This window comes from Carcharodon carcharias, chromosome 6, assembly GCF_017639515.1.
Source record: "Carcharodon carcharias isolate sCarCar2 chromosome 6, sCarCar2.pri, whole genome shotgun sequence".
NCBI lineage: Eukaryota > Metazoa > Chordata > Chondrichthyes > Lamniformes > Lamnidae > Carcharodon > Carcharodon carcharias.
Window position 1 is genome coordinate 128,003,586 of NC_054472.1, and position 12,298 is coordinate 128,015,883.

Genomic DNA, 12,298 nt, shown 5'->3' on the forward strand with positions numbered 1-12,298 from the left:
TGTGTAGTCACCTTTGATGATACTAGATTTTATACTTTTATTTAATTCACTGAATGTAAATTCCCTATGTGTCACGGTGGGATTTAAGCTCATGGGGAGAACTTTCTCCCCTTTGGGCAGATCAGTTGGGAGCGGGCGCGGAGCCGATTGCCGTCTGTGATCAGCATGCACGCGAAAGAGCACAGAAATCTCCCTGAGGCACAGGGCTGCCTCAGGGAGATAAAGTTGAATTTTAAAGTACAGAATAAAAAAAGTTAAAAATCATTTACACATGTCCCCTCATGTGACAGTGTCACATGAGCTGGGACACGTTTATCAAATTTCAATAAATATTTTTTAATTTAATAAACCCTTCATGAAGCCTCATCCCGCCCGTGGATGAGGTTTCATGAAAAATGCAAAGGCCACATGGGCTCTTTGCCTGCCCGCCAAACTTAAGGTTGGACAGGCAGCCCTGGCAAATTGTTCAATCATCTTATTAATGGCCTTAACAGGCATTTGACAATTCGGCAGGTGCGCAGCCAACTCCAGTGCGTGCCCACCGAACGAAAGATTGGAATAACACACAGTGACATCGGGACGCACGCCCCATGTCACCGCACGTCATTTTACGCATCGGCATACGGGGCCTGTCCCCGCACGCTGGACAGAAAATGCTGGCCCATGATAATTAGAGCAGGCCTCTGGATTACTTGTCAAATAACAACCACAATGCTTCTGTGTCCCATAACATGGTGGTATTCCTCACCATCATGTCCTGCTGACTCTGCCACGAACACATTCAATTCTGATCAGGGTCATGGATAAATCTCAACTTCCCCCCAGCCCCACCCTCACACACCACATTCTCCAAGAGAATGTGATATATTTTGTTTTTTTCAACCATTTTATTTGCTGCATTTTGCAGTGTCTTGGAATCTTTGGTAATCTTGATTGAATTAATTTTATCTTTTTTTAAAAATAAATCATAATTCATTTAGGATTCAAGTTCCAGGGGATCTAGTCAAATTTAGAATTGTGCACACTTATTCCAGTTGCTACCCCTGTCTCATGGCAACCAGTTTTACATCTCTCAGGGAATTTATGACACACTCCCTTGGGAAATTTTAAATTCTTGGATAAAAATAATTAATTCCTGTTAGTTTACAGTACTTTTAGTTAACTTTGCAACTAACAACTTTTTAATTAAAAGAAGCAAAGTGGCTTTTAGATTTTTAACACATCAATTAGCCAATAACTTCCCCAAAACTCACTCCAGCCTACAGAGGTGCTTTGCCCCCACCAACCAACCTACTCTCACTTCACAGAGGCACTTCCAGTCTCCCAACACTATGTGTTATAGATGACTCAGCAACAGGGTAAAATGACCCATTAGCTGTCTAACTTTTGATAAAGTGTCTAACCCTAGGAAACTAGACAGTGTTAGGGTGCATGTAAGGAGCAGTAGTCCTAAATCTATACCCGCTCAAGAAAGAGAAACATGAGCCTTGATGTCATAAAGGAGAAAAGCAGGAAAGATTTTTCTTATAAGTGAATCATTCACCTGCAGTTTAGATATTGTACCTCTTATATATGATCAAAATGTTCTTTCATCCCATCACAGTATATGTTTCTACTTTACATAAAACTTAAAATTTAGGTTAGTACTGTCTGCAGTGGATTTTGCTGAGTCCCAAAAGTATACTTGAGCCCCATAAGCCAGGCTGATATTCCCCCGGTGCAGTACTGAGGGAGCACTGCACTGTCGGAGTTGTTATCTTTCGTAAAACCAAGGCCTCATCTACCTTCTCAGATAGATAGAAAAGATCCACAGCCACTGTTGCATGAAGAGAAGATTTCAACCAACATCAACAAAAAGATATCTGGTCATTGTGGTCATCTGGTCATTGTTGCATTGTTATTTGTGAGACTTTGCTGTGTGCAAATTGGCTGCCCTATTTTCTAGATTATAACATGGTCATAATTCAACAATACTTCATTGGTTATAAAGCATTTTGAGATTTCCTCAGTTCATGTGAGGTGTTATAGAAACGCAAGTTTTTTTATATACAAATGCAAATTCCTTCTCCTGTCAATGGAAGGGTTAATCAATGAAGGCATATTGAGCTTTATGGTGGTCCCATTCTTTTCTAAGTTTCAAATACAAAGCTTACCTGACAAGAAATGACATTTTTATCCCAGCCTTTGCTAAAAATGTGGCCAACTGCTATTAATCACCAATGCAGTTCAATATCTGATGTCCTTCTGATTATAATGCTGATAGTCACAATATGGAAGTCAAGCCAAAGCTCTGGCAGAATATGTAACTGTTGTTATAAATCTTCAGAGGGAAAAAGGCATTAAACAAGTTTATTCATTCAGGGTTAACATGAATAATGCAGTCTTATCATCTCCTCCTCCAGACTTCTCACCAGTATAAATCTCATCTGGAATTTGATCAAATGGAGCTTTTCAAACCAGCACCCTGTATTTGTTTCAAGACAATTTTCTACAAAGGTCATTCAGATAGTTGACAAAGTAGGAATGCATTTTTAACCAGCAGACCAAGTTTTAATGAACATGACAGCTATGAAAATGTGGAAGAATAATATTTCCATAGCCTTTATCAGATGCTTTTTTGAGTAACATTAGAATATGTGACCCGAGTGACAGAATTGTTACTTTGCCACCTATTTCTGAAGGTACAGTGGCATAGGGTAATGCTTTGACTTTCTGCTGCTGCCAGGGAGCCTCACCCAATACCAACAGGCAAGTGAAGAGCACACACTGTGGATGTTTTACTGTACGTTGAATGAATGGAAGATTTCTGTTCTTAGCATACCTGCTATAGCAAGCCAGTTACTCCTCATTGTCCTTATTTTCTGGATTTTTCTTTTTTTCTCCTGTAGTCAGCTGTTTTTGCAGGGGTTACACTGCTGCGTGAACCTATAGTCTCCTGATAGTTTGCCTGATTGGCCATTGTTCATATGTGATAAGGGGGTACGTTTTCACCTTCAACTGTCCAAGCATTATTCCAGCAAGCTGGATTGCCCATCTGACATGAAACCCACCTGATTTCCATTCCATTGATATAAAGAACATGTGATCCAACACACCAAATTACTGCCTAGTTGATGAGGATGAAAATGCATCCCAGTGAGTGTTGGCAATGTTTGCAATCATGGATGGGAGTGAATGGGCTGGCACAGAGAATCCTGATCCTCTCCTCAGTCAATGTATATACACATGCAGCAATGCTTTCTACTCCAGCTCATGAATGTTGCCCTCATTATACAATAATCTTCATGTTGATTCTCTGCCTTTAGCAATGTGAATTCAGCACAAATATCAAGATCCAATATAGTTCTGCAACTTCCACTGAAACTCTTGTAAGTTGATGGCTTAGCACTAAAATATTCCTGTGATGGCTGAACTCATTGACAAAGGGAACATGATACTCATAAAACTAAAGTACAGTGTCAGGATTATCGGAATTTATATTTTCCTGCATTTCTTTTTTTCACTCTTTCACAGGTTGTGGGTGTCGCTGGCTAGGCCAGCATTGCATTAGGCTGGCAAATTTGCATTTGAAATGGGTTTAAGATGTGTTCAAAAGATTGACATAGCTGCGAGTTCAAGAGGCAGAATGTTCCCAGTTGTGTCACGATCCTGTTATCAGCCTCAATTCTAGTTTGGGAACCTGTAAGTGGCTGTGGCAGGACTCATGATCTTCCTGGAGACGGCCAATTATAAACCAGCTCCGGAAGCCCCATGCAATTAAGGATAGCAGATGGACCAGGGAAGCAGGAGGACTGATCAGAGAGCCTGATGCAATGTCTGACCAGCAGCCCCCACCGGGACAGGTAGATGCTCCTGAGGCATGCAAGAGACCACAAAGGCACTCCAAAATAAAGGTGCTTTCTGCAGCATTCCAAAAAAGTAACGCACATGCATGGCCACAGCTGTCGGACTATCATTTTGGAGGAGGTATCTCTCTACTGTTTGGCAGGCAGCTGCGGCTACAGCTGACACATCCCAGGAGGACTGTGTACTGGGGTGATAGAGAGATGTCAATCCCAAACCAACCTCCCCCTCCTTCCACACCACCCCCCCTCCCGAGTTCCTGATCCCAACCTCAGTGAATGGCCTGTCCACTGACAGGAAGATACCATCCCCACAAGCACCTTTCCCAAAATTGGCCTATTGATGTGCTTAATTGGCAATTTGCAGCTGTTAAGCAGGTAGCTGCTGACGTATTGACTCCGCCTCCTACAAGGACGCTTGGAGGGAGGAACTTGTCACGTAGCCAATCTAACGTGCTCTGCCCAACTTTGCTCCCAGATCCGTCTCCTAACCCACCTCCATAGGACCAGGAAAATTCAGCCCAAGTACAGGGATTTAAATAGATATCAGCCAAGATTTAGTCACTGACCTAGGGTGACTCAGTGATCTTTACATTTTTTCATTGTGTAATTCATCTCTTACTCTGCCTTCAATGCTCCATGCTAAAAAAGTATCAATACAGAGAAACAAATGTTTAGGTTGGTTCTTATTCTTTGGTACCATTTGCTCCTGATTACCTTGAGATTTTATAAATGGCATTGCAGTCTTTTTTTTTGCAATGCATCAATTCTGCAAATTGCTAAATATTCTTAATACCAATTTTCCCTCTGTCGGGGAGGGAAGTGCAGGAGTGGGTTTGGGCAGGCGCACCTCCAATTGGCGCCCACAATCGGGGGCGCCTTCATTTTAAGCAGGTAGGCCAATTAAGGCCTGCCCAGTGTGACGTCCACCAGGAAGTGCTATGTGCTCCCTGTGCGGACGGGAGGGGTGATTCCCTCAGCCGCAAGTGCGCTCTTTCGTGCATGCGTGCGAAAAAGCTCACTGATCTCCCTGAGGCTAAGTGCTGCCTCAGGGAGATCAGCTCAGAATTAAGGTAAATGTTTAAAAAATTTCCCTGACATGTCCCCTCATGTGACACTGTCACATGACTTGGGACATGTCCATCACTTTAACTCAAACCTTTATTAAAAATGTAAAAACCCTCATGAAACCTCATCCTGCCTGTGGATGAGGTTTTTATGCATTTTCTGAAGGGCTCCTAGCCTGCCCGCCATCCCTAAGGTCAGACGGGCAGCCCTGTCAATTACCTAAATTGTTTTATTAACGGCCTCAATTGGCCGTTGACAGGTTGGCGGGCACACAGCTGATTCGACTGTGCCCCTGCTGACCTGAAAATGGAAGAGGCGGGGTGACGTCGGGAGTTCCCCCCGACAACATCCCGCATCATTTTACGCAGCGGTGAGTGGGCCCCCGCCCCCTCGCTCGCTGACCTAAAGATTCTGCCCAATATTTGGGAAACTATACCATGTTGTCACTAAGATTTTAGTGAGGTAAATGATGGATGTGTGTAATTATTGCATTCTGTTCAGTTCAACTGTGAAACATGTAAAAGCATGGAGCAGTTGGGCCTGTTTCTGTGCTGCACTTGATATACAATTATATATATGTACATGTATATATATTATATATATATATTATATATATATAACTAATTTTAATGTTTTGTCTGGAATTGTACATAAGGACAAAGAAATGTACAGCACTGGAAAAGATCAATCAGTCTCCCTGACCAGACAATACCATATTCCACTAAACTCTCATGGTCCAGAAATTGGTCCACACAACACTCGGGTACTATAGAGACTACTAGCTCCCAATCTGGTGGGCAAGGTGCATTTGCGCATTTCCAGCATGAAGGGCATTACGCACCATATTGGGTTAGGACAAACAACAGGCACCCATTAACCACTCCTGAACGCAGGCATTTTGACCCTTTGCAAAGGGAAATAAGGGACCCTACATCTCTTTGGAGACCCCTTGTCAAGATTGCTAAGGGCACCCAGCAGTTGGCAAAATTAACAGGCTGGCCAGGAAAGCCTGTAGTGGAAGGTGACAGCTGGGAACTGTTGCAGGACAGTCCCTGGCTCTCCATTTTGCTGTTGGTTTTCCAGGTCCTAGGAGGATCAAATTTAAATCACCCGTTCCCAACTTTGGGAGTCTGATTTAAATATCATAATGAGGTGCAACACGCAAACAGGAGCCCCACCATAAAAATGGAGACAGTGAGGGGCGAATTGAGGTCATGCAATTTTTAATGTGTGAGTTTAAAGTGGGAATTAAATGACATCTGTTTGCCATGTCTAAATATCCCCTGCCCACTAACCCTGCCTCACCTGAAGTCTACTCTTTGCCTTAACTCCCTATGTGTAAGTACACAGGAGATAGAACAGTAATTTGTATAAAACCGCTGTTCTTTGGCTGGATTTCATTTATTTTCCCTTTTGTGAAATTCAACCATATGACAGAACAACAGATGGCATCACTCATATGACAAACTCCTGACTATATCACAGTCACAATCAAAATGAGGCTGTGGCCAGAACAGAACTGAAAACTCACCATGTGTTTTTGTCATCTATGTTAACTGACAATCTCAAATCTCAGAGTATAAAACCGAGAAGATACGAAGCCCCTGAAGTGTGTTCATTCATTAAGTGGCTTGGAGTAGCTGAAGTCATTTATTGGAGTTATTTTAGTGTCTCGTAAACTGGAGTAGAGGTGTCAACTTTGTCACTTAAATATAGAAATAAAGCCACCGTTACATCTTGTATTCTAAAAGTAAATGTTTTTTTTCAGGATGTTTGATTACCACGGCCGTGTTCCACCACCACCTCGTGCTGTTATACCAATAAAACGCCCACGTGTCACAATACCTGTCACACGTAGAGGAAAGGGTGGTTTTCCTATGAAAGGAGGTCCACGGTCTACAATCACAGGCACAGCCTCTGCAGGACCAAAATGTAAGCATCTGCTAATTGAACATGCTCAGCTAATCACTATTTTTGGAAAGTCCTCAGCTATACATCAGCATAAAAGCTATCTCAGCAATAGATGTCACCTCTGCCTCTTTATGCTTGTAAAATCTTTGTTGAAAATTTTAAGATAATGGAAAACTTCTAAAAATATTCATAATGGTTCACATTGTAATTTTTGGACGTGAGGTAATTTGGAACGTGTGTCAAACTGGCATTTATTCAGGTTTTTAATAGGCAAAAGGGAATGTCATTGTATAATAATCAGCATGTTCATCACATCTGTGAAAAGCATTGCCTAGGGCTAGGATGAAAATGCAATGTTATGAAATGGATGCTGTTTCAGAATGGTCTGTGTCTGTTACTCTGGGGTCTAAATCCATTAGCACACCAAACCAGGTACAGCCCCAATGATGTACCAAAACGAACAGACCCAAAGAAGCAAAATGAATTCACCCTTGCACTTTATAACCATAATTTAGGTGCTCTGCAGGTGCCTGTCAAGTTCCCGAACGCAGCTCATCTGTCTGGGTCTGACTAATTTTGGCTGGCACTGAGGTTCACAATTAAGTGCAGGGGGATGGTGACAGGGTAGGAGGCAAGGAATCACAAAGGGACTGAGGTTTCCTCATGCATATGGCCAGGCCATATTTTGGATGATAATGGCTAGTCATGAGGTTGTATCCATGGATACAGTAGCAACTGGCCTGTTGGTCACTGGAGACATGGATTTCTGGGAGCATAAAGGCATCATTATCATGAATCTCCAACATGTTGGTGAGATACTCAGACTTTACCTGGGAAAGTCCCTCAGTATTCAGTTGGAGAATCCTTGTTCCAGGAATGATCCAGCATGTTGTTTGTCCCTGAGGAGGAGCTTTATGGTTTCTTGAGTTGTGGCTCTGTTGACCAATGTTCTGCCATCAGTTTGTTGGCATTAGTCATGACTTTTCACTTATTAGAGGCCTCCCTAAAATCATCCTACAAAACTTAGGATCACAAAAATGAATACCTCCTCTCAAAATGCTTCAAAGAGAGACTTGATAATAAGACAAAGAGGGGAATTTTAATGCCCAAGACAGGTAAGTTTGAGTTGGGTAGGATATTAAAATGTAAAAAATCTGAAACAGCAACACATTCACATCAAACCTACCCACTTCAGATTTTGATGGAGGCTAAATAAGGGATTAGTTATCAATCCTCACCCAAGAGGTGAGTTGGTTGTTGGAACCTTTAAAGGAAGCTGTGTGTCTCCAATTTAACAGTTTTTCTATTTTTAATGACAATTGTTTGGGCCTCAGGAAACCTGACAGGTAAAAGGAGGCAAGAAGGGCTGCTTTCATTTAGAAAATGCCTTTACAGCACTGCTGTCAGCCAGGAAAAGCAGGGGGTTATTCTGCAAACCTAACAAGTTAATCTGTAAGCACCTGGTTGTCTCTGTGATCTCTCATCAATCCACTCTGCGTATCAATGACTCTCCCCCAAGCACCAACATTCCCTCCAATTTTACTCCAGCCCTCAAATCTTTTCCTTCAATTTCACCCAAATCTCCCATTTCTCCCTCTGACTCCTCATCTTTCTCTCTGAACTTCCCATCTCTCCCACTGACTCCCCATCTCTCCCTCTGAACCCCCATCTCTCCCACTGGCTCCCACCTGTCTATCTGACCCCCCCTCCCCATCTCTCCCATCTGAACTTCCCACCTCATCCTCTGACCTCCCCATTGCTCCCCTGACCTTCTCATCTTTCCCTCTGACTCCCCATCTCTCCCTTTGCCCACCATCTATCTCTCTGAACTTCCCATCTCTCCCTCTGACCACCCCACCTCTCTCTCTGACTGACCATCGCTCCCTCTGACCTCCCCATCTCTCCCCTTGACTTCCCCATCTCTCCCCCTGGCTTTTTCATCTCTCCCTCTGACCTCCCCGCCTCTCCCTCTGACTTCCCCGCTTCTCCCTCTGACTTCCCCGCCTCTCCCTCTGATCTCCCCGCCTCTCCCTCTGATTTTTTCTTTGAAGTCCATCGATTTTTCTCCAACCACCCTCCAATCTTTCCATGAAACCCCCATCTCCTCCAGGAACCTGTTAAAAAAACATGCACACCCTGAAGTTAAATCTCCACATCATTGGGGAAATCCCAGCTGTAGCTCCTCCCCATCTTCTTGGAAATCCAACCACTATATACATCGGGGCTATGGTTTCAATCTTTAGCTGCCTATTTAAACTTCAAAGTTTATCTAGAAACTTTATTCCAAAGTGGAAGCCTGCAAAAGCACCATGCTCTCAAAGTCATGGATGTATTTTACATGCGAAAGGGAGAGTCAGCAAGTCTTCAGTTTCTCAAGCCAGATTTAGTGGTCAACAACCAGATATATTTGAACCTGTGACCACAGAGGTGGCTGTTGTACTGGGGAATGATGGAGTGAGAAATTGTTGGGACGAACTGAGGATGAGGTGTTTTAATGCTGATGCAGAATTAATTCCCACTTTGCAACAGAAGCCGAAATCAGTCGACATTTCAAGAGGTGCTGGAACACTGACATATAGCTAGTTTGTGTCTTTAATCTCTGTGATCCAACATAAGGAAAGAAACAAAAGTAAACAGAATGTTGGAGTTGAGCTGTCACATTGTAGGAATTTGGAATCCATTGTTGCTACTTATGTTTTTGAAATGGTGGCAGGATACACCAATTTTATTTCCTACCCAAATTCCAGTTTAAAAGCATACTTATTTTTCTCCTTTTCAATATTGTCCCCTTCTGCTTCATAACACAGGTGCAAAAAAGGGAGTGGGATGGGAAGGAGATCATTCTCAGGCATCTCCATCAGTGTTTCATTATAAGCAATCAAGCAGGCAGAGGATGGTTGGTTTACGATAAATGGAAATTGCTAGTTACATACACTTCCTCTATAACATACTGTAATGAGATGCATCAATTACTGTTATTGGTGAGCAAAAGTCTTCCTAATAGCTTTAATTTACAAAATTGGTGTCATCCTTTGCCTCAAGTGTACAATCAGTACACAGAGAATGTTAAGTATAAAACTTAATTGAAATTCATGAATCTCCCCAAGAACGATTTGAAAGAATTTTAATAAGGGTGGTTCTCTATAAATAGAACAATCAGAAATCAAAACACAGTTTCTTCAGTTGAAGTCTAATGCAATGAAGCCTGAAGTTAGCATGCTTACCAGAATTCAGTTTATTTCTATGCTGTTGGGCTGCATCCACTTCATTGTAGTGATGTTGAAAGATAATGGCTGTTCTGCCTGTTGGTCCTTCAGTGCCCAAGAAAAATGGAAGTCTTGATTTCCACTCATCTGGTAAGAGGCCATGCACAAATATCCTACCTGTTTCCCTGTGCTGGGGAAGTTCCTGAGTTAGCTGCCCTTCTTGCTGTATGCAGTCCTCTGCAGGACTCATGAAATTTGCACACTCGGACCTTAAGGCCCAAACCTTCACTAGGGAAATCCCACATGGGGAATAATTACCTAACCCAAAAAGCTCACATGCTCCATTTACAGCAAAAGATGTAAAGCAAAGGTGTGTTTTGGGCTGTCATCATGCCTCCTTTCCAACGCCCGTCTGCTATTCCAACCGGCAGTTCAGGGTAGGCATCCTAATGTGCCCAGCCCTGAAATTTGGGCTGGAGTCTGTGGCTATTGTGTGTGGACAGAGGTTCTGGTCTGCTGCACTGAGACTGCTAGAGCAGACTCCCATGGGTTTTGGGGCCACAGTTTCTTTAACACTGGCATCAGTTTATACATTCATTCACAATTGCCCATTTTTCTACAAGGTCATAATGTAAAACATTATGAAAACTATGCAAGGATATGTGTGAAGACCTGTTGGAAGTGTCTTTTTTTTCCCTTCCTTTGTAAATTCACTAAACAAAAATAATTAAAATGACTGCTGAACATTTTTTAAAGCTCTGTGACTGAAGGCACAGTCGCAGGTGCCTATTTAATTCAAATTGACTAGTGCCCATGCATCTGTTTCCAGCATTTGCACTGATAAAACCAGCTCCCCTGTCTGGGTGACAGGACTTAGGCCCCAATTTTTGTAGGCCCAAATGTCAGGATAAAGGTAAAGGCAAAATGGTGCGGATGCTGGAAATCTGAAACAAAAACACAAAATGCTGGAAAAACTCAGCAGGTCTGACAGCATCTGTGGAGATGAAGACAGAGTTAACATTTCAAGTCCGCATGACTCTTCTTCAGACCTAAGGGAAGTAGAAATGTGGTGAATATATACTGTTTAAGGGGGGGTGGAACTGGTGAAGCTGGATAGAAGGCCAGCGATAGGTGAAGGCAAAGGAGAGATTGCAAAAGATGTCATAAACGAAAGGTCAAAGGGTTGTTAATAGTGGTGGTACTGGCTAAAGGAGGTGCTAATGGTGACATTAAGAGTGGAAAGCAGAATGAGTCAGTGACAGGTGGCCCTAGTGGGGCTGAGGTCGGGGGAGGAGATGGTGGTAGAAAAAAAAAATCGAAAATAGGCTAAACGCTGGGGATAAAACAGTGAATAAAAATGGAAATAAATTTTTAAAATAATAATAATGAAAATAAGTGGAAAAAATAAATAAAAATTTAAAAATAAAAAGCATTATAGAAAAAAGGGGGATAAAAAAGGGGTGGGGATTGAGGAGAGAGTTCATGGTCTGAAGTTGTTAAACTCAATGTTAAGTCCGGAAGACTGTAAAGTGTCTAATCGGAAGATGAGGTACTGTTCCTCCAATTTGCTATGAGCTTCACTGGAACATTGCAGCTGGCCAAGGACGGACATGTGGGCATGAGAGCAGGATGGTGTGTTGAAATGGCAAGTGACTGGAAGGTCTGGGTCATGCTTGTGGACAGACCAAAGGTTCTGCAAAGCAGTCACCCGACTCAGCCCACTCCCCCGGCCTGCACAGGGAGTGCTCAGCAATTCCGGGTGCGCGTCATGCTGGGCGGGCCTTAATTGGCCCGCCACGTAAAATGGCGGCGCCCAGCCGATTCCAGGTGGCGATCGTTTGCACGCCTGCCCGCCTGTGCCCGCTCCCATCCAAACCCCCTGACGGGGAGAAAACTTTCCCTCATATATTTCACTACATTTCTACTCCCCTTTAGCTTTGAAGAAGAGTCATATGGACTGGAAGCGTTAACTCTGTCTTTCTCTCCACAGATCCTGTCAGACCTGCTGAGTTTTTCTAGCATTTTTTGTTTTTGTGTCAGGGTAAAGGAGTTGGTTTAAGTAGTGTAAATGTGAGCACCACTGCATTGGCAGCAGTCTCTCATAACTCAAACTATGTGAAAGGAACTTCTGTACATATTGAATGTTTTGCATTGTTTGCAGGTATTATATTATATTAGCAATCTGGTTTCTAACACCAGTACAATAGGTATTACAGCAGCTGTAGCCTGATTTGTGGATTTGTGATTCAGAACTAACTGTGCCCTTAGCCT

General features: G+C 42.9%; 1 protein-coding gene across 5 annotated transcripts in view; it reads left to right on the forward strand.

The window, feature by feature from the left end:
* Positions 1-12,298, forward strand: part of LOC121279258 (RNA-binding Raly-like protein) — a 1,065,807-nt gene that overhangs the window by 913,902 nt on the left and 139,607 nt on the right. For all 5 annotated transcript variants that reach the window (XM_041190353.1, XM_041190355.1, XM_041190356.1 and 2 more), the window contains one exon: positions 6,679-6,842. In XM_041190353.1, the coding sequence (XP_041046287.1) occupies positions 6,679-6,842 (164 nt within the window). The remainder of the gene's footprint in view (positions 1-6,678; positions 6,843-12,298) is intronic.